The sequence below is a fragment of the Salmo salar genome, chromosome 03 (assembly GCF_965601325.2).
Source record: "Salmo salar chromosome 03, fSalSal1, whole genome shotgun sequence".
Classification (NCBI taxonomy): domain Eukaryota; kingdom Metazoa; phylum Chordata; class Actinopteri; order Salmoniformes; family Salmonidae; genus Salmo; species Salmo salar.
Genome location: NC_138293.1, coordinates 23,471,234 through 23,493,600, shown reverse-complemented (window position 1 = coordinate 23,493,600; position 22,367 = coordinate 23,471,234). Strand labels below are relative to the sequence as shown.

Genomic DNA, 22,367 nt, shown 5'->3' with positions numbered 1-22,367 from the left:
AGTTGCAGCGATGAGACAAGACTAACTACCAATTGGATACCACGAAATTGGGGAGAAGGGGTAAAAAAAATTTTAAAAAAATTTAAGTAGCCAATTTGGTAATACACAAATGTGTATTGTAAGGCCTTGTGTATAGACAGAGACAGGTGGAAAAGAAGCTAAAATGGCTAATGCTACTTTGCTGAATGCTGGGCGCAACAGAGGTAAACTGCAACCTGATTGGCTGAACACAGTGTGCAACAGTCGGAAAATGTGGTTATATTAAGACAGTACGCATATTTTTCCCGTTTTCTTCCGGCGGCACGCCGTTAAAGCCAGTTAAGGAGGACGCCGATACCTTTGTAGGCTTCATGTTGGATGTTATGTACGAACCAGTCGTTGGAGACAAGTGTATTACCAGCTGAGCACATTAAGCCTAGACAATACTGGAGATCTAGTGCCCACTAGCAGCTACCTAGGCTAATTCTGGAGCCCTATTTTAACAGTAAAATATAACAATAGCATAATTGTCTACCCAAAATACATAATCACTGGATAAGGTTGCACATTAATATTTTGAGTCACAACATGAAAAGATGATTAAACAACTTATTTCTTCAATACCATCTCAGTAATCTCTGGGCATGACATTAACGCTTGTAGGCTTGCAAGAAGAAAGAAAAAAATTGTTGGACAAGTAGATTTAAGTTGTCCAAACGGACAAGTAAAAAACAAGTTCATAAAATAATCCCAATATCAAAGAGTCAGGCTATTCCGATCAGAACTGGATCAAGTGTCTTCCGGATGCGATGTGTTGGGCGCTGTCCTTCCAATCACTGCAGAGGGCATCGGAGCATAATTGTAGTTCTGCGTTGGCAGGCATGAGTAGTCTTTCAACCATGCAGTCGTGAGAAGCGTTTGAGTTCAAAGCGAGCCTAGTGTGTGTGCATTGCTAGTTGGTGAATTACTTGCTCAGTTAAAGCACATTTTTGGTCAGCAATGAAAATCCTGGAAAAGTCATGGTGTGTGCATCACCTGTGTATGTGCCAGTGGGTCATTGAGAGAGAGAGGAGACATTGCACAGCAGGTAAAATAATGATATACTGCACAACAGACTACCTAGATAGCCAATTCAAAACATTGTGTAGTTTGGCTGGTAATCTTGCTAGTTAACTATTTAGCATGCATTAATGTCATTGCCATGACCTAAAATACCTTTCCACCGGTACTTGAGAATAACCGCAAATGGACAGTTGATACAGGTGCACAGTTGATGAAACCAATGCTGCATATTCCAGTTGTAGAACAGTCGCAAGAGCTCAAACTTGGGTGTTAAGAAATAATTCTGACACCATTGCTAAGCTAGGATTCTCCTCCATTCAATATTGGCCACGTAATTCTGACAAAGTATAAAAAATATTCTTAGAATAGCCTAATTTACAAGTAACTATGCTGTCAAGATCTACCCTGAACAGTGAATATTTTAGCCTTACAAATAGACAAACATGTGTTAGTAGCTACATCGCCCACCTCAGCCATTTAATCCCGGTTCATTGAATGAGTGAATTATTTCATAAAGACATAACAAGTATTTGGTTGTGATTGTAATGCTGCAGGGCGGAAAACCATTCTCCCGGAGAGCTACTGGGTGTGCAGGCTTTTGCTCCAGCCCTGCTCAAAACACACTGTAAAAAAAAAAAAAAAAAAAAAACAGCTGCTCAACGGGACCTTGATAAGCAGACTTGTGTTTGAGCAGGGTTGGATCAAAAGCCTGCACACCCAGCAGCTCTCCAGATGGAGGGTTGACGGATCATGTGTTTTATACAGTAGCCCATCAGTGCAGTTAAGTGCCTTGCTCAAGGCCACAACGGCAAGAGATATAATTCATGGTATCAGAGACCAGCAGCCATCCATCGTCCAGTGATAATAATCAATGTTATTTTATGAAGTGGTTCCTTCCGTCAACCAACAAGCTATGCTGTTACAGACCATTTTTTTAGGGGGGGTGACAAGTGACTTGAGCTTTCAGACAAGTAAATTAATCCTAAAAAGGTTTTATAAGATGATACTTTTCTATTGCGTGATACCGGAAAAAAATAATGGTGCAACCAAATCACGGGATGCTGCAACTAACTGAAAAATGTTGTGGTACCAGTGCCACCAGGGGATAATGTTGGTCTGGAGCCCTGGGCCTGATCAACACATATTTGCTAGCTGAGCTACCTTCCTTTATGTCCTAGTAGTTTATTAACTTTGGTTGGTGTAATCTTCACATCTTTCAAACCCCATGACAGACACACAGTTACTTACCAAGATAAAGTGAGGCGTTCTCTTTCTTGACGTTGTCGTCCAGGTAGGTGGGACCCAGGGTGTAGATGGGCGTCGACCCCATACCCACAAGGATCTGTGCTATGATGAATAGGGCCACGTACAGGTTGTGTTCATTACCCTCTTGGTCTCTGGGGCAGGAGGACAAATCCAGGAAGTCCTTGCCACTGCCGTTGTTCATACACAGGCCTTCATTGCCCCGTGATGAGTTCACCTCCAGGATTTGGTACGGAGGGGAGATGAAGTGAGGCAAGGAGAAGAGTGCTGCTCCGACTGCTATAAACACTGCACCCACGGCCAACCATCTGGGCCTCTGCCCTCGGCCTCCGAAGTAACTGATGAAAACCACCACCAGCAGACTGCCTATGTCAAAGCAGCTGACGAGCAGGCCAGACTCAGAGCTCCGGAGGCTGTACCTCTTCTCTATGGTGGTGATGACACTGCTAAGGTAGCCAGACACCATCAGTGACTGGATGAATGTCAGGTAGCACATGCAGCATAAAAAACAGCGAGAGTCTTCGAGAATCACACTGATGTATTTCCTAGTGGGTAAACGCATCAGGGGTAGTCTCGTAGGATTTTCACGCCTGGGTTTGCTGACCTGCGTCTCTGTGTTAAATGAACGACTCATCCCCACCACACTAGACCTGGAAGGGGAATAGTTAACATTAGTCCTGGTGGGGGATTCAGGTAAAGGTTGGTTCAGGTTTATCCTCTGTGGGAGTTGGATGAATTCAGTACTCTTGTCCTCGGCTATTGACACCTGTTGCTGCATAGACTTGGTCAACAAGGCCTTGCTTTGCTGGCCTGAGTCATTCAGAGTGGGCAAACTTTTGGACATGAAGTTACTCCCAGCAGGGTCCTGATTCTGACTCAATAACTCATGATCCATTTGAAGGGGTTCTGACAGTTCACTCCCTGTCTTTTCGTGGTCCCTCGAAGCCATTATGTTTTGTGGTTGTTGAGATGGCTGAATTCACAAGTGTAGGTTTAAAAGTCCAATCACTGCATTCAATTTCTGACACCACTTACACTATAACATACACATTTCATCCAGTAAAAAAAAAATTGATTCAGGCTGCAAGCCAGGCCCAATAATATTGAGAAAATATGGGCATATGGTTTCTGCATTGGCTTATCAGTGTTGCTGTAAGCAGCACTGCCTCTGTTTATCTCGCAAACACTTGTGCTCTGCTGGCATGTGATTCTGAGCTCGAGGCCGCTAGTTTCGTTGACTCGCACGCCTTCAGCTAGCTAGATTTGCTGCAGGATCTCACCATCACTACTTGGCAGGTGGTGGAGGATGTTGGTGTTTTGAGTCAAGCAGAAAGAAAATGGCAGACATGGGCAGATGACACAGTGGTGTTGACATGGTTCCCTTGGAATCACCTTCAATTAAGAAAAAAATGATACATTTCAGACATATTGAATGTTTTCACCTCCCTCCATACCCTCTAGTTAGATGTCATCATTGTCATAAGCTGTATAGGGTTAGGGTTCCCACCGGCCATTTTTTTCATGTTACAGCACTTGTTTACAGAGGACAGAGACATCCAACCACCTGTTCTAATTAGCCATCAAAGCATCTCTGAACATCGATGAGTAACGAAAGGAGAAAGCCAGAATAGTGTTGTAAATTAAACCGTATATAGCAAGTGTATATTTTGCATTTGTGAAATTATTTTGATGTGACAGTATGTTTGTTTCCAAAACCATATCGCAAGTGAGGATCATTGAAGTTTATAAACGTTAAAACAGAGTGTCGGGATTGTAGATCACATGGAGCCAGATTAGCTACACCAGAATGTGATTTAACCAAATATTTTTTTGTACTGAGAGCTACAGGTTAGGTACTGTTTGGTGTAGCAGATTTCTTTTTTTAAAACAACCTTAACGATACCATCTTTGTTCTCGATTAGGCCAAACATACATCTTCTAAAAATGTTAGAAGATGTTAGAAGATACAGTTAAAATAATTGTTTTGCTCCATGAAGTAATGCAACAATGTGTACGCCGCCATCTTGTCAATTTTAAATATTGAGTGAATTCTATTATGCTGGCCCAGGTTGAACCGGGCAATGGCCCGTAATATAATTGGGCGAAAGAGGAGAGGCGCGCCCATCTCAAATCATACTGTAAATCTGCACCAATCGGCCATGTTGTCAACAAGGCAGCATGGTGCATCATCCAGAAACATACATTTTCATTGGGAAGGCAGATAAAGCGTTTTATATCAAAAGCAATCATATCTAGATGTGAAAAGGCAGAATCCTGCTTATTACATCACCTTTGTTTTGAGTGAACTTCGCCATCGCCAGAGCGGGGCACCTGGCTCACGCTCAGTTCCAAAACTAATGCAAATCACTTTTCACCCGGCACAAACTCCTCCCAAGGGCAACCCGGGCCAGAGACTAAATCTCTCCATGATAGAGACAGGTGGGTCCACCCCAAAGTGCGGCATGTCATTCTGACACTCACCCGTCTAAATAGAACATATTTGCAAGACAAGATAGCAGCGTACACATTGTAGGAATTCTAGATTGAACAAAACAATTCTTTTACTTAAATAATGGAACATTTTCTAAATTCAAACACCACCTGCAACTGGACAAGGACGTTTCAAATAACGTTACATGTTTGGCCAAATCGAGAACGAAGATAGCTAGCATCGCCAAGTTAAAGGTTGGTCGAAAATGATATGTTACACCAAACAGTACGTAACCTGTAACTCCCAGTAATGGATGGCAAAAATATTTCTTAAATCATATTATCTGGTGTAACAATCTGTAGCTATAGCCAGCTGTGGTCGATACGTCCAGTTGAGAACCCAAAGCAGGGGAAGCTGTAAACCCTTGGCTTCTCCCAAGGCAACGTTAACGAGTAGCTGGGTACTGTAACTACCAGTACCTAGACATGAAAACGAACAAATTAAACCAGTCTTGGCATTGAATAAAAATGGACATGTTACTAAAAAACGGTGACTGTCTATTTAGCATTTACCGACGTGAACCTGTTTTCAATACAATCCCCACAGAGTAGGCATAGCCTACCGTTACGCTAACTAACTAAAAGCCGCGGTTAGCTCTGGTGAACGGCTGATGATCTGCTGGTGGCAGGCTTGTAAACTCGCGTTGTAGCTGTGGATGAAAACACAACGTTAACTAACACATTTTACTTACCAACCTGACGATTTTAAGCAATATCAGGGCCCTTAATTCCTACGAAAATCCCATTTGACGGCCGTTATCAAATTGCACTTGATAAAACCATCGTCATCCTATACCGTAGCAAGCTGTACATTATAACCCTCTCACTGAAGAACATCTGAGATGTTTACCACAACCCAGTTTATAGGCTTCTGCAGCGTCCGACTGAGTGAGTCACCTTATTGGTTCGATTTTACTGGGGCGGAAGTGTCGTCGGGAGGGAGAGGGGGAGTTGCCCCTAAAAAACGATCTAGAATCAGCTTATTGTACAAAGCCCAGTACTTGACCATACAGCTGTTAATGGTCACTGCAGACTTGTGATCACTTGTCGGTTTGCTCCTGCATCTGGCACCTGCCAGTGATAACATCCTCTCAATTCATGCGTGACTTTGTTGCATTCGGAAACATGTTCACTTCATACAACTTTTTAAAAGACTGATATAGTAGCATTTACCAGCTTTACTGGATGGCGTAAATAAAAAAAGGGGTGTAAATAAAAAAATACTTTTAAGTAATACTTAGTTTTGTTGGGTACCTGTGCTTGGATGGCCCAACCATGTGGTCAAACGTTTGGAGACAGCGACTCATTCAAGGGTTTTTCTTAATTTTTTACTATTTTCTGTTGTAGAATAATAGTGAAGACATCAACACTATGAAATAACACATGGAATCATGCAGTAACCAAAAAATTGTTAAAAAAAAATCTAAATATATTTCAGATGAGATTCTTCAAAGTCACCACCCTTTGCCTTGATGACAGCTTTGCACTCTCTTGGCATTCTCTCAACCAGCTTCATGAGGTAGTCACCTGGAATGCATCTCAATTAACAGGTGTGCCTTGTTAAAAGTTAATTTGTGGAATTTATTTCCTTCTTAATGCGTTTGAGCCAATCAGTTGTTGTGACAAGGTAGGGTTGGTATACAGAAGATAGCCCTATTTGGTAAAAGACCAAGTCCATATTATGGCAAGAACAGCTCAAATAAGCAAAGAGAAACGACAGTCCATCATTACTTTAAGACATGGTCAGTCAATACAGAAAATTTCAAGAACTTTGAAAATTTCTTCAACTGCAGTTGCAAAAACCGTCAAGCGCTATGATAAAACTGGCTCTCACGAGGACCGCCACATGTAAGGAAGACCCAGAGTTACCTCTTAGTTAGTTGTACGTTTGGCTAACTGATTTGATAATTTGTTCAGTCTTACTACGATTGTTATGTGTTTTCGTGTACAACTGAATAATTACATTCTGGAAACCTTAGTTAAATGTCTTACCAAACTGTCAACCATGTGTCTTTTATGGGACAGGGACATGAATTGTAGACCAAGTCAATCAGTAATTACACGTCAATCAACAATAAAAAATAATTTATTTACAATGGCATAAATCATAAATTAGCAAGCAGCATTGGCAAAAGCAATATTAGTCAACAGCTTGCATAAGGTGTAAATAAAACTTTTTACATAAATGCTCCCACTCTGGATAAACATTGATGCAGGTGAAGTGATATTTAATATGAACATCACACCTCGAAAAACATCTCTGAACTGCAACACTGAGCTTTCTACACAAAAAACTCATGTTTTACAATATTGCTTTGATTTACCATTGTTTACATACTCATCTTAAAGTCAAAATATGAAACAATTGTACAAATAATAAAACTCACTGATCACAAATAAAATGTGGGAAAAAGAAAGATCTGAAAACCAACTGAATAAACCAGGGGTGTAGTAGTCTAACCATAGCACAAGTACATTGTCTGCATCTAAAATGACACCCTATTCCCTATATAGTGCCCTAGAGGCCCTGCTCAAAAGTAGTGCACTATATGTAGTGAATAAGGTGCCACTTCAGATACGGCCACTGAATAACAATGCACTCTTCAGTATTGTCACTTCACTATACATATATGATACAACTTTCAACTTCACAGCAATGCACATGACAGAACAACAGGTCTAAGGCATTATGCTAGGTCTTTAGCATGTTAAGGTACTTGCATGTAATATTTACCAATTGATAAAATAGCAAACTATAAATTCATAACACATTTGACAACAAAAAAAGTCTTGATCAGTCAGAATTGAAGAAAAAAAATCAATTCAACCAAACTATGCGAGTTATATTTGTATGCAGACTCTTTCCTTAACTTGTCGTCATGATTGCCAAAATGCATGCCTTACAAAAGGCTGTTAACACAGTTAACACATGGCTTCAGTTTATTTTAAAGGTAGTAATAACATCTTTGGATTTGCAATGAGAGCAGTACATCGTTCTATACATTTTTTGTTGTTGAATATATATTTATATCAGAGCATCCTAATCTTAAAACTTTGCCCAACTCTTTAATAATGCCTTGTTTAGGAAAATGTTTCATTAATTGGGAGAAATTGGCCATCACAAAAAAATTGAAATATCCTTTGCATCGTCAGAGTGACATAATAACCAGTGCAAACCTACAAAATAGATATTTTCTGGCCACACATTATTAAACACATGATTATGTGAGCCCAACTTCATTTCAGTGTTTGCAGACAATTTGGAATTTTCACATTCTACTAAATTTTTGTGTAAATTCTATGAGTTCCTATTTGCTATGTGCTTACAGACGATAAACAAAAACGGGAATAGTACAGGAATATGGCTTGAAAAATACATATTACCTGTTCATTTTACACTTCCAGCTTTTTTATAGGCCAGCATACAAAATTAGCACAGTCAGAGCACCCTAAAGTATTCAGTTATGCCTGTTGGTAGGTCTGTCCATTCCTTTCATTGTGATGAGGTCGAGGTGAAGTGCAAGGAAAAATCCTTACGCAATTGGTTGGAACCCTGATAAACAGTCCTTTGTTAGTTAATCCAACACAAACGGTATGACTGTGAAGTCAAATTTCAGTGGTCGTAACACCAGGCTAGAGAGAAAAAAATACATCTTAATTAATTAATCTATACTGTAATATATACAAACTATGAACATTCACCTTCATACATATCGCAGCAGGGGGAGTCATTTGACAATTTCATCTGAAACTACAGGACCTAAAATATGTAATTCAAATAGACACAGTAAGGTACCATTAAGGGATACTTGTTAAGAAACTTAACCCTTGCCCCCTTTTTATAGTTTCATACAAAGAAAGTTTCTCAAGTTTAAAAACGATAAATACCTGTAAAACAATTATTTTATAAACCTTTCAAGTGACTACTTTAGTCAGGCTTTACAATGTAACCATTCAAAATTAACATCATTGTATAGTTTATGCTCTTCAAACCATTTATAATATCACTTATTTAATTTTTGAAACCATGTGATATAATTTTGTCTCACACCTGTGCATACAAAGAAACGATCAGACAAAGAAAATATTGTTACTAAGAAAATACCTAAAAAGAGAAGTAAAGAGCATTTGAGGGGAGCCATAGTCTGCATTCTATCCCCTGAAATGAATACATTTATCTGACCAGATGCCTGCTGACAGGATCAGTTTTGCTTCTATGTGTGGTGGTCGTGGGGGGGCAAGTGTCGGTGTGTGTGTGTCTGCGTGTAGCCTATTTGGGAAGGACCTAAGTCACACTAAGGTGAATGCGGTTGGTTGGTTCAGGGAGAACTGCAGGAGCTCCTTGATTGGTTGGATGCCAGTGTTTTCATTGGGTGTTGACCTTTTGTAAACCGTGTTGTCCAACAATAGACCGGGGTCAGCAATAGTTCTGAAAAAGAAAATGTTTATTTGATTTAAACAAGGCAACATTTCCATTGATTGCTATACTGCCCCCCTTAGGCCAATCAGTGTAATATTGTAAATGCCAGATCTCTATGGCAAGACACATCATTCACCCAAGTTTAGTCAAAATCGGGCCAGTGGTGTCAGATATCATATCTAACTATCATAGGACCGGAGACAGATCCACAGTCTCCCATCCAATTTCATTGTGGGGGACAAAAGGGCAGAATTTAGTGAAATACGACTGACAACATTCGAAAGAGAGACAGGGGATTATAAGGACATGGGAAGTAGGCCCTTATCGGTGCTGTCTGTTTTGATGTGTAAACATTTTTAAATACACTAATCCCTAATGTTGGGCAGACAACAACAGAAGATGAAGCGTTACTCACTGGAGTTGTGTCACCTTGTGTTAACATGTCAATTCCAGCCAACCGGTCTAGAATGATGCTATCCCTTCGTCTCAAGGCATTATCATGATTCACCTGTGGTAGTAGGAACACCCAAAGACTTGTTTGATGTTCCACTACATCACCACACTACGGCTACCTCCCAAACTACACACTATTCCTTATACAGTGCCTTTGGAAAGAAAAATCAGACCGCTTGACTTTTTCCACATTTTGTCTCGTTACAGCTTTATTCTAAAATGGATTAAATAAAACAATTTCCTCAGCAATCTACACACAATACCCCATAATAAAGCCCTTTTGTGCAGAAAAACTCATTCTGAATGGCTGGGCCCTGGCTCCCCAATGGGTGGGCCTGGCTCCCAAGTGGGTTGGCCTATGCCTTCCCAGGCCAGCCCCTGCCCAGTCATGTGAAATCCATAGATAAGCACCCAATTCATTTCTATTGACTGACTGACTGACTTCCTTACAGGAACTGTAACTCAGTAAATCTTTGAAATTGTTGCATGTTGAATTTATATTTTTGTTCAGTGCATTTCCTGTCACCAAGTCATTTACGGTTTATATACCTTTAGTTTTTCCATGTGGACCAATTTCTGTGAATTCTGAAAGGTTATCCAAGGATTGTTTCATAAGGATGTGGTATTAGAGAGTGATATTGGTTCTTGTAGAATACATTTCATATTGTTATAGTGTTCTTAACTATGAAGTTGTTAATGTTCTTAGCTTTATCCTTTGAAAATAGACACGTAAAAATATTCTGGGGATGAGGATCATCAATATGTACCCATTGTTCCGCTTTAGTGAATTTAACTATATGCCGCAAGTAAAAGCTTTAGGTAGCAAGTTGATAACCCTCCAGTCTTGGAATTGAAAAACCACCCTCAGTTTTAAGAAGCGGTTCAATTGCCAGTGCAAATAGGAGGGGGGAAGAGGGGACATCCCTGTCGTGCCCAATTCTAAAGCAATTTAAATCAGATAATGTATAACAGTTGAAGTCGGAAGTTTACATACACCTTAGCCAAAAACATTTAAACTCAGTTTCACAATTCCTGACATTTTATCATAGTAAAAATTCCCTGTCTTATGTCAGTTACGATCACCACTTTATTTTAAGAATGTGAAATGTCAGAATAATAGTAGAGAGAATGATTTATTTCAGCTTTTATTGCTTTCATCACATTCCCAGTGGGCCAGAAGTTTACATACACTCAATTAGTATTTGGTAGCATTGCCTTTAAATTGTTGGGTGAAATGTTTCGGGTAGCCTTCCACAAGCTTCCCACAATAAGTTGGATGAATTTTGGCCCATTCCTCCTGACAGAGCTGGTGTAACTGAGTCAGGTTTGTAGGCCTCCTTGCTCGCACACGCTTTTTCAGTTTTGCCAACAAATTTTCTATGGGATTGAGGTCAGGGCTTTGCGATGGCCACTCCAATACCTTGACTTTATTGTCCTTAAGCCATTTTGCCGCAACTTTGGAAGTATGCTCGGGGTCATTGTCCATTTGGAAGACCCATTTGTGACCAAGCTTTAACTTCCTGACTGATGTCTTGAGATGTTGCTTCAATATATCCACATCATTTTCCATCCTCATGACGCCACCAATTTTGTGAAGTGCACCAGTCCCTCCTGCAGCAAAGCACCCCCACAACATGATGCTGCCACCCCCGTGCTTCACGGTTGGGATGGTGTTCTTCGGCTTACAAGCATCCCCCTTTTTCCTCCAAACATAACGATGGTCATTATGGCGAAACAGTTCTATTTTTGTTTCATCAGACCAGGGGACATTTCTCCAAAAAGTACGATCTTTGTCCCCATGTGCAGTTGCAAACCGTAGTCTGGCTTTTTTAATGGTGGTTTTGGAGCAGTGGCTTCTTCCTTGCTGAGCGGCCTTTCAGGTTATGTCAATATAGGACTCATTTTACAGCGGGTATAGATACTTTTGTACCTGTTTCCTCCAGCATCTTCACAAGGTCCTTTGCTGTTGTTCTGGGATTGATTTGCACTTTTTGCACCAAAGTACGTTCATCTCTAGGAGACAGAACACGTCCCCTTCCTGAGCGGTATGAAGGCTGCGTGGTCCCATGGTGTTTATATTTGCGTACTATTGTTTGTACAGATGAAAGTGGTACCTTCAGGCATTTGGACATTGCTCCCAAGTATGAACCAGACTTGTGGAGGTCTACAATTGTTTTTCTGAGGTCTTGGCTGATTTTCTTTTGATTTTCCCATGATGTCAAGCAAAGAGGCACTGAGTTTGAAGGTAGGCCTTGAAATACATCCACAGGTACACCTCCGATTGACTCAAATTATGTAAATTAGCCTATCAGAAGCTTTAAAGCCATGACAAAAGTTTCTGTAATTTTCCAAGCTGTTTAAAGGCAGTCAACTTTTTTTATACCCCTTTTTTCTCCCCAGTTTCGTGGTATCCAATTGGTAGTAGTTACTGTCTTGTCTCATCGATGCAACTCCCGCACGGACTCGGGAGAGGCGACGGTCGAGAGCCATGCGTCCTCCGAAACACAACCCAACCGCACTGCTTCTTGACACAATGCACATCCAACCTGGAAGCCAGCCGCACCAATGTGTCAGAGGAAACACCGTACACCTGGCGACCTGGTCAGCGTGCACTGTGCCTGGCCCGCCACAGGAGTCGCTAGTGCGCGATGAGACAAGGATATCCCTGCCGGCCAAACCCTCCCTAACCCGGACGACGCTGGGCAAATTGTGCGTCGCCCCATGGACCTCCCGGTCGCGGCCGGCTGCGATAGAGCCTGGGTTCGAATCCAAAATCTCTGGTGGCACAGCTAGCACTGCGATGCAGTGCCGTAGACCACTGCACCACCCGGGAGGCCCAGGCACAGTCAACTTGTGTATGTAAACTTCTGACCCACTGGAATTGTGATACAGTGAATTATAAGTGAAATAATCTGTCTGTAAACAATTGTTGGAAAAATTACTTGTGTCATGCACAAAGTAGATGTCCTAACCGACTTGCCAAAACTATAGTTTGTTAACAATACATTTGTGGAGTGGTTGAAAAACAAGTTAAATGACTCAAACCTAAGTGTATGCATGTAAACTTCCAACTTCAACTGTATTTGTGTATATTTTTGCTTAGGGACATTTATGCAATATTTTTAGTAAATGTATTATTTCAGATGGAAAGTTGAAAGCTTCCAAAGTTTTGAATAGAAAAGGCCATTCAAGACAGTCAAAAGCCTTTTTGGCATCAGCCATTATTGATAAATCTGTATATCTTTTTGTTGTTGTTGTGTATTAAACTGACATGTTCTTGGTTGTGTCTATTTTCAATAATGCCTGTTTGATTGATGTGTATCAAGTCTGGTAAGACTTGCCATTCTATTGCGTGTAAGTTTTGTTATTATTTTGCCACAATTTATTAAACTTATGGGTCTATTATCAGCAGGGGACTACAGATTTTCCTGGTTTTAATATAATTGAAATAACTGTTTGATACATGGAACTAGGAAGCACTGAGTTGAGTGACGCGTGTTGTCATTTGTGTAAATAGGGGGGCTACTTTGTCCCAAAATGTTGAATAGAATTCTATGGGAAAGCCATCAATTTCTGGTGCTTTTCTCCATGCAAATGTTTTAACAGTATCTAATATTTCTTCTTGAGTAATCTCTGTTTTTAGTGATGATACTTTTTCTGCTGATAAATGCTTCAGAGTTGTTGAGTCTAAGAAGGCTATAGGATCCATCCAACTGTATAATTTTGATTCATATACATTTTCATTGAAGATTGTATTTAGAAACAACGCGATTTGACAGTTTTTATCTTTTAAAATTCTAACTGGTTTAGCGAGAGGTGAGAGATATTTTACAGCTTTATTTGCCATTAAGTAGTATTCTTTATTTGAGTTTAACCTGTAGTTGTTGGCTCTCTTCAAAAGTAAAAGATCATAGTTATGAAATTGTATTTTCCTTCTTTAGCTTGTAAAGATTTTTTATTGGCTTTTTCTAAGATGGTGTTCTTTTTTTCTTTCATTTTAATTTCTAAATCAGATTTAACTTTAGTTTCTGTAAAAGTACCTCTAAATGATAAAGAGAAACTGAAGTACACAAAAGAGTGGGTGGAACTTGAACTGGACACACACACACCTGCTCAGGGTCCATGGAGGACAGGCTTCCTGTAGGCATGGTCATCTGGCCTGTTGACACTTGGTTCATGTTGCCGTTGGAGGCCATGGGGACACCCTGTATGTTCATGTTCAGGTTTGCGTTTGTGCCGGTGTACATTCCACCATTTGACTGTTGGGGCATGTACTGCTGAGATTGAGACTGTTGTGTGAACATGCTGAAACAGAGCATGGAAATCAAAAGGTACATGTTCAATCACAGATTTTACCCCAGGTTGATGAAAATGTGTATCATGAGAGCATACTGGATACATCCTACAGACAGTGTAGATTCATGCAGAAGCAAAACATATAAGTCTATGATCATTACCACGACAACTAAATACAAAGGTTAGGAGTAGGGTTGCAAAATTCTGGTTTTCCAGAAAACCTGGATGAAGAATTACAGATATGTTTATTTCCTCCTGATTCAGGGAATCCTCCAACCAGGACTTCCTGGAAACCCTTTCCGAAGTTACTTGAATTTTGCAACCAAAAGACTTCTTAACAGCTTTTACCCCCAAGCCATAAGACTCTAAACAGCTAATCAAATAAGTCTCTGAACAGCTAATCAAATGACTACCCAGACTATTTGCATTGTTTCTCTCCCCCCCCCCCACCCCCACCCCACCACACACTGCTGCTACTCTCTGGTTATTATCTATGCATAGTTATTTTAACGCTTTAGCTCCCGAGTGGCGCAACTCACTGCATCTCAGTACTTGAGGCTTCACTACAGACACCCTGGATCGAATCCAGGCTGTATCACATCCGGCCGGGATTGGCAGTCATTGTAAATAAGAATTTGTTCTTAACTGACTTGCTGGTTAAATAAAAATTTGACGCATGTGATAAAATTTGATTTTGATCAAAGATCCAGTTAGAGCTGCCAGTCAGTCTCACCTGTTTCCTGACATGTTGCCCTGAGGCCAGCCATTCATCTCAGAGGAGGGCTGGTAGGAGGAGTTGGCCTGGGCCTGCTGCTGCATCATGGGGCTCTGGGCGTGACTCATGCGGGGGGACATGAGGGGGCTCTGGGGGGTGGTGGCTCCTGTGAAGCCTGCGTCCTGCTGCTGCTGGTTTATACCTGACAGGACCAGGGAGGAGACATTTGTTATCAGTACTGAGGGGTGGAGAGTACAGTAGACGTTACCTAAACATTCATTTCATTGTCAAGATAAGATTGCTTGAATGCCAGTCAGTTTGTTCCACCATTCCAACTCCTTGTCATCCCATGTTTGGCTTGACAATGACAGAAATGGAATTGCCAAAATTACAAATAGATGTGGGACCAGGCTAAAGATAAGCTATGTGTTGTAGTTGACTACCGCAGATATGTTAATGAAGAAACAGAAATACATGAAGAGCCAAAGTAAAGTACATGCAGTTGGTCAAAAACGTTTCACAATCAAATCTATACAGTCATATGAATGAATAAGAGAAGGAGAGGAAAAAAATTAATTCTACAGCTCAGCCACCACCAACATCCATGTGAACACCAACATGAAACCATCTGATAATGCTGTTAGTAATTCTTATCCCTGTATCATATGTAATGGATTGTTTTGACTAACATGAGAGACAATGAGTTAATACTATGGATCACAAGTCCTCAGATATCTTTAGGTAGATAGACCTGTGAGATTACATGAGGCATACACTACCGGTCAAAGGTTTTAGAACACCTACTCATTCAAGGGGTTTTCTTTATCTTGGCTTTGACATTGTAGAATAATAGTGAAGACATCAAAACTATGAAATAACACATATGGAATCATGTAGTAACCAAAAAACAGTGTTAAACAAATCAAAATGTATTTATATTTGAGATTCTTCAAATAGCCACCTGTTGCCTTGATGACAGCTTTGCACACTCTTGGCATTCTCTCAACCAGCTTCACCTGGAATGCATTTCCAACAGTCTTGAAGGAGTTCCCACATATACTGAGCACTTGTTGGCTGCTTTCCTTTCACTCTGCGGTCCAACTCATCCCAAACCATCTCAATTTGGTTGAGGTCAGGGGATTGTGGAGGCCAAGTCATCTGATGCAGCACTCCATCACTCTCCTTCTTGGTCAAATAGCCCTTACAAAGCCTGGAGGTGTGTTGGGTCATTGTCCTGTTGAAAAACAAATGATAGTCCCACTAAGCCCAAACCAGATGGGATGGCGTCTCGATGCAGAATGCTGTGGTAGCCATGCTGGTTAAGTGTGCCTTGAATTCTAAATCAATCACAGATAGTGTCACCAGCAAAGCACCATCACACTTCCTCCTCCATGCTTCACGGTGGGAAATACACATGCGGACAGATCATCCGTTCACCCACACCGTGTATCACAAAGACATGGTGGTTGGCACCAAAAATCTTAAATTTGGACTCCAGACCAAAGGACACATTTCCACCGGTCTAATGTCCATTGCTTGCGTTTCTTGGCCCAAGCAAGTCACTTTTTATTGGTGTCCTTTAGTAGTGGTTTCTTTTCAGCAAATCAACCATGAAGCAAATCCTCTGCAGCAGAGGTAACTCTGGGTCTTCCATTCCTGTGGCGGTCCTCTTGAGAGCCAATTTCATCATAGCGCTTGATGGTTTTTGCGACTGCACTTAAAGAAACTTTCAAAGTTCTTGAAATCTTCCGTATTGACTGACCTTCATGTCTTAAAGTAATGATGGACTGTTGTTTCTCTTTGCTTATTTGAGCTGTTCTTGCCATAATATGGACTTGGTCTTTTACCAAATAGGGCTATGTATACACCCCCTACCTTGTTACAACACAACTGATTGGCTCAAACGCATTAAGAAGGAAAGAAATTCCACAAATTAACTTTTAAGGCACAATTGAAATGCATTCCAGGTGGCTACCTCATGAAGCTGGTTGAGAGAATGCCAAGAGTGTGCAAAACTGTCATCAAGGCAAAGGGTGGCTATTTGAAAAATCTAAAATCTAAAACATTTTTGGTTCCTCCATGATTCCATATGTGTCATTTAGTAGTTTTGATGTCTTCACTATTATTCTACAATGTAGAAAATGGTAAAAAATTAAGAAAAATGCTTGAATGAGTAGGTGTTCTAAAACGTTTGACCGGTAGTATACTATTTTACTGGCAGCTGTTCAGCTAAACCACCATGGAGTATGTATGAGAAACAAATACCACTACAGTCATGCAGCCACCGAATTAAACCCACGTATGATTAAACATTTTTCAGTTGAAATTAAACCAAAAGCTGTGACAGGAAGCCACACAGCGAGGTGACCGGGCAGTATTATATTACAGTATACCTGAGCTGGGAAACTGGAAGGCACGGTGTTGCTGCATTTGTGGATTCACTACGGCTCCAAACTGGCCACCTACGTTTCCCATCATCCCTTGCTGGTTAGCTAGACTCATCTGGGAGGAGCCATGCGAGATTGGGGAGGAGTGGAGAGGGGAGAGGAGCTGCTGAGCCCCAGGGAGACCAGGGGACAGCGGGGGGAAGGGGCTGGTGGAGGGTGGCGGGGACGTAAGACCAGTACCGTAGCTGGCCGGGTAGGGGAACTGCTGGGGGTTTGCCTGGGGGATCCGAGGGTTGGTGCCCATGGAACCAGGGGCCATGCCAGGGGACTGTGAGGGCTCCACTGCCCCAGCCGCTGAAGCCATGTTGGGGGGGGCGTTGAGGCCCTGGGCCCGCATCAGCATGGCTCTCTGGTGGACGTGCTGCTGGCGCAGGATGTTACTCAGGTACTCCCTCTGTCTCTGGGCCAACATCTGAGCATTCAGGGTTCCCTAGAAGGACAGACAGACAAGACACATTTAGACTTTTAGTGTGCAGCCCAAATGGAACCCTATTCCCTATAAAGTGCATTACTTTTGAACAGAGCCCTATAGGGCCTGCTCAAAAGTAGTACACTATATAGGGAATAGGGTGCTGCCAAAAGAAGTACACTATATTTGAAGTTTATTTTTTATTTATTTAACCTTTATTTCTAGGGAATAGGGTGCCATTTGGGATGCAAACTCACAATGATCTGCTACAGTATTCTGACTAACCTGGTTGGGTACACTGGGTCTGAGAGGCAGGTTCATGTTGGACACACCCATCTGATTCATCATTGGCTGACGATTCTGCTGAGGAAATAAGAAAAAGAAAAATTTTGTTGTTGAATTTAACCGACTTAAATGTGTTAATTACATAGCCCTTTACATTCTATTAGACCCATTACTTGGTGAAATCCAAAGACATTTATGATACTGCACTTCATTTATAATGTAATGAAATCCTGCTACGACCTCTGACGAGCGATCAAACAGGCAGTGTCAATACAGGACTAAGATGGATCCTACTATGCCAGCTCTGATGCGTGTCAGATGTGGCAGGGTTTGCAAACTATCCCGAATTACAAAAGGGAAACCCAGCCACGAGCTGCCCAGTGACGCGAGCCTACCAGACGAGCTAAATGCCTTCTATGCTCGCTTTGAGGCAAGCAACACTGAACCATGCATGAGAGCAATAGCTGTTCCGGATGACTGTGTGATCTCGCTCTCTGTAGTCAATGTATTGGTATTTTATTAGGATCCCCATTAGCTGTTGCAAAAGCAGCAGCTACTCTTCCTGGGGTCCACACAAAACATAATACAGAATGACATAATACAGAACATCATTAGGACAAGAACAGAACTACATACATTTTTAAAAGGCACACGTAGCCTACATATCAATGCATGCACAAACTCTAGGTCAAATGTGAGTGAGACCTTTAAACAGGTTAAAGGAAAAATCCACCCTAAAATACCAATTCCTTTCATTTACAGTGTTAAATAAAACTAATATGTGAAAATATTTTTTTGCGAACAAATGTTTCATTTTGGCATTATAAGGTTGGTGGGAACCTGGAAAATCGTTCTGGAAATGTGTTGCAGCTCAAGTCGACTACAAAATACACTCTATCTATGGGCTAGCTGGCTAGCTAGGCAGGTAGCAAGCAAACATAGCTACACACAGTAATACCAAAGACAATATCAGCATGTAACATAGCTAGGTATCTGTAAAATCACCTAAAACAAAATGCACTATCAATTTAGGAGTCTACAATCTCACCATGTTCAACCTAACGCCCAACCTAACATTCGCAACGACAGATATACTTTCGAGGTGATGGGAAACGTTGCCCATGCTACGTCAATGGGCCACACGGTGTATTCTGGGTGATTCTGGGACAAGGAGCTTTGGAATCGTGAAATTACGTACTTTCGAGGAAAATAAGCACGTTTCTCAACATACACACTGACTTTGAGAAGGGGTTGCATGACGATTAGCTTAACAACTGCGTGAAGCAGAATTACAAAGTGGACGCGATTGGTCGACAGTCTGCTGGGTGGGACGGTATACGTTCCTTCATTCATTGGACTCCTATCTACTTTTTATAATATCTCTGGCAATGGCACTATGCAATGCACCCTGGACTAAAGAGGCAGACAAATGGGAATAATGTGCTAGACCCTCCGTTAAATTACACATTTCTCGAGGTAGGAATATCGTTCAAATATGATCAATGGCTCATTCGAGAGAAGACAACCTCCCGAGTTATGACATCAGTTTGTATTGAAATCTATGATAGACGTTTTTCGCAATCCAAAAGTCGTATTTCTATTAACTACCAGTATAGTGAGAGCAACTATCCCGGTGCTACGTCATACCGGATGGATTTCTCCCTGCTTGAAGGCCAACAACTCAGATACACATGAAAACATGGAATTATCCAGGGAATCAATCGTACATCACTCAGAGATGCACAAAAACGATATAACATTCAAATTGGGTGAACCTTTCCTTTCTTCTGGCCTCGGGCCAGATGGATTACCAGAAGGAATACTCAGAGCATTCACTGACCACCTGGCATTCACTGACATGTTCAACCGCTCCCTGACCCCATCTGTAATACCTACATGTTTCAAGCAGACCACCACAGTCCCTGTGCCCAATAATGCCAAATTAACCAGTCTAAATGACTATCGCCCCTGTAGCACTCACATCTGTAGCTATGAAATGTTTTGATGGTCATGGCTCACATCCACATCATCATTCCAGACACCCTGGACCTACTCCAATTCGCATTCCGCTCCAACAGATCCACAGATGATGCAATCTCAATTGCACTCCACACTGCCCTTGGATAAGAGGAAACCTAGAAGAAAATGTTGTTCATTGACTACAGCTCAGCATTCAACACCATAGTGCCCTCCAAGCTCATCACTAAATCAGGACCCTGGGACTGAACATCTCCCTCTGCAACTGGATTCTGGACTTCTTGACGGGCCGCCCCCAGGTAGTAAGGGTAGGTAACAGCACATCCGCCACGCTGACCCTCAACATGGGGTCCCCTCAGGGGTGCGTGCTTTGTCCCCTCCTGTACCCCCTGTTCACACACAACTGCGTGGCCATGCACGACTCCAACACCATCATTAAGTTTGCAGATGACACAAGGGGGTAGGCCTGATCACAAACGACAATGAGACAGCCTATAGGGAGGAGGTCAGTGACCTGGCAGTGTGGTGCCATGACATTTCCTTCAATGTCAGCAATGCAAATGAGCTGATGGTGGACGACAGGAAACGGAGGGCCAAAACAGCCCATCCACAGGGCTGTAGTGGTGCGGGTCGAGAGCTTGAACTTCCTTTGTCCACATTACTAAGAAATTAACTTAATGGCCCACACACCAACAAAGCCTCTTCCCCCTCAGGAGGCTGAAGATTTGGCATGGGCGCTCAGAGCCTAAATAATTTGAGATCATCTTGACTGGCTGTGTCACAGCTTGGTATGGCAACTGCTTGGCATCCAACCGCAAAGAGCTACAGAAAGGAAGTGAGTACAGCCTAATGAATCACTGGGTCCAAGCTCCCTGCCACCCAGGACCTCTATACCAAGCAGTGTCAGAGAGCCCTAAAAATTGTCAAAGACACTCTGCTACTGCAAAGCAAGCGGTACCAATGCACCAAGTCTGGAACCAACAGAACTCTGAACAGCTTTTACCCCCAAGCCATAAGACTGCTAAATAGTTAACCAAATAGCTACCTGTACTATCTGTATTGACCCCCCTTTGCACAAACTCTTTTGACTCATAACATTTACTGCTGCTACTGCTTATTATCCATACCGTTGCCTAGTCAATTTACCCCTACCCATATTAACATTTAGTATCTACCTCAATTACCTCATACTGCCGCACATTGACTCAATACACTGTGTATATAGTCAAGTTTTTGTTCCTCATTGTGTATTTATTCCGTGTGTCATCTTTCTATTATTAATTCTCTGCATTGTTGGGAAGGGCCCCCAAGTAAGAAATTCACTGTTAATCTACACCTGTTGTTTACGAAGCATGTGACAAATCTCACAAATTATCAAATGAACCTACCAGGTACAACCCCAAATCCGTAAACACGGGCACCCTCATAGAAATAATCCTAACCAACCTGCCCTCCAAATACACCTCTGCTGTCTTCAAAGAGGATCTCAGCGATCACTGCCTCATTACCTGCATCCGTAATGGGTCTGCGGTCAAACGACCACCCCTCATCACTGTCAAACGCTTCCTAAAACACTTCAGCGAGCAGGCCTTTCTAATCGACCTGGCACGGGTATCCTGGAAGGATATTGACCTCATTCCGTCAGTAGATGATGCCTGGTTTTTCTTTAAAAGTGCTTTCCTCACCATCTTAAATAAGCATGCCCCATTCAAAAAATGTAGAACTAAGAACAGACATAGCCCTTGGTTCACCCCAGACTTGACTGCCCTTGTCCAGCACAAAAACATCCTGTGTTGTACTGCATTAGCATCGAATAGCCCCCGCGATATGCAACTTTTCAGGGAAGTTAGGAACCAATATACACAGGCAGTTAGGAAAGCTAAGGCTAGATTTTTCAAGCAGAAATTTGCATCCTGTAGCACAAACTCAAAAGTTCTGGGACACTGTAAAGTCCATGGAGAATAAGAGCACCTCCTCCCAGCTGCCCACTGCACTGAGGCTAGGAAACACTGTGACCACTGATAAATCCACTATAACTGAGAATTTCAAGCATTTTTCTACAGCTGGCCATGCTTTCCACCTGGCTACCCCTACCCCGGTCAACAGCCCTGCACCCCCCTCAGCAACTTGCCCAAGCCTTCCCCATTTCTCCTTAACCCAAATCCAGATAGCCAATGTTCTGAAAGAGCTGCAAAATCTGGACCCCTACAAATCAGCTTGGCTAGACAATCTGGACCCTCTCTAAAATTATCCGCCGCAATTCTTGCAACCCCTATTACTAGCCTGTTCGACGTCTTTCTTATCGTCTGAGATCCCCAAAGATTGGAAAGCTGCCGTGGTCACCCCCCTCTTCAAAGGGGGAGACACTCTTGACCCAAACTGTTACACACACACCACACACATATCCTATCCTGCCTTTCTAAGGTCTTCGAATGTCAACAGATCACCGACCATTTCGAATCTCACCGTACCTTCTCCGCTATGCAATCTGGTTTCCGAGCTGGTCATGGGTGCACCTCAGCCACGCTCAAGGTCCTAAACGATATCATAACCACCATCGATAAGAGACAA

At 42.0% G+C, this 22,367-nt stretch overlaps 2 protein-coding genes across 8 annotated transcripts in view; both read right to left on the bottom strand.

The window, feature by feature from the left end:
• Positions 1–5,684, bottom strand: part of LOC106599461 (solute carrier organic anion transporter family member 5A1) — a 31,835-nt gene extending 26,151 nt beyond the window's left edge. Inside the window, exons 1-2 of one of the 2 annotated variants that reach the window (XM_045714647.2) lie at positions 5,487–5,684; positions 2,290–3,696 (exon numbers count right to left, since the gene is read on the bottom strand). In XM_045714647.2, the coding sequence (XP_045570603.2) occupies positions 2,290–3,253 (964 nt within the window). In that variant the 5' untranslated portion in view covers positions 3,254–3,696; positions 5,487–5,684. The remainder of the gene's footprint in view (positions 1–2,289; positions 3,697–5,486) is intronic. The other variant, XM_045714648.2, reaches the window with a different exon arrangement.
• A 1,178-nt stretch (positions 5,685–6,862) lies between these two features.
• Positions 6,863–22,367, bottom strand: part of LOC106599465 (nuclear receptor coactivator 2) — a 64,827-nt gene continuing 49,322 nt past the window's right edge. For 2 of the 6 annotated variants that reach the window (XM_082973368.1, XM_082973369.1), the window contains exons 17-22: positions 17,820–17,897; positions 17,072–17,555; positions 14,697–14,880; positions 13,777–13,972; positions 9,630–9,722; positions 6,863–9,223 (exon numbers count right to left, since the gene is read on the bottom strand). In XM_082973368.1, coding sequence (XP_082829494.1) covers positions 9,212–9,223; positions 9,630–9,722; positions 13,777–13,972; positions 14,697–14,880; positions 17,072–17,555; positions 17,820–17,897 — 1,047 coding nt within the window. In that variant the 3' untranslated portion in view covers positions 6,863–9,211. The remainder of the gene's footprint in view (positions 9,224–9,629; positions 9,723–13,776; positions 13,973–14,696; positions 14,881–17,071; positions 17,556–17,819; positions 17,898–22,367) is intronic. The other 4 variants (XM_082973372.1, XM_082973370.1, XM_082973373.1 and 1 more) reach the window with 4 other exon arrangements.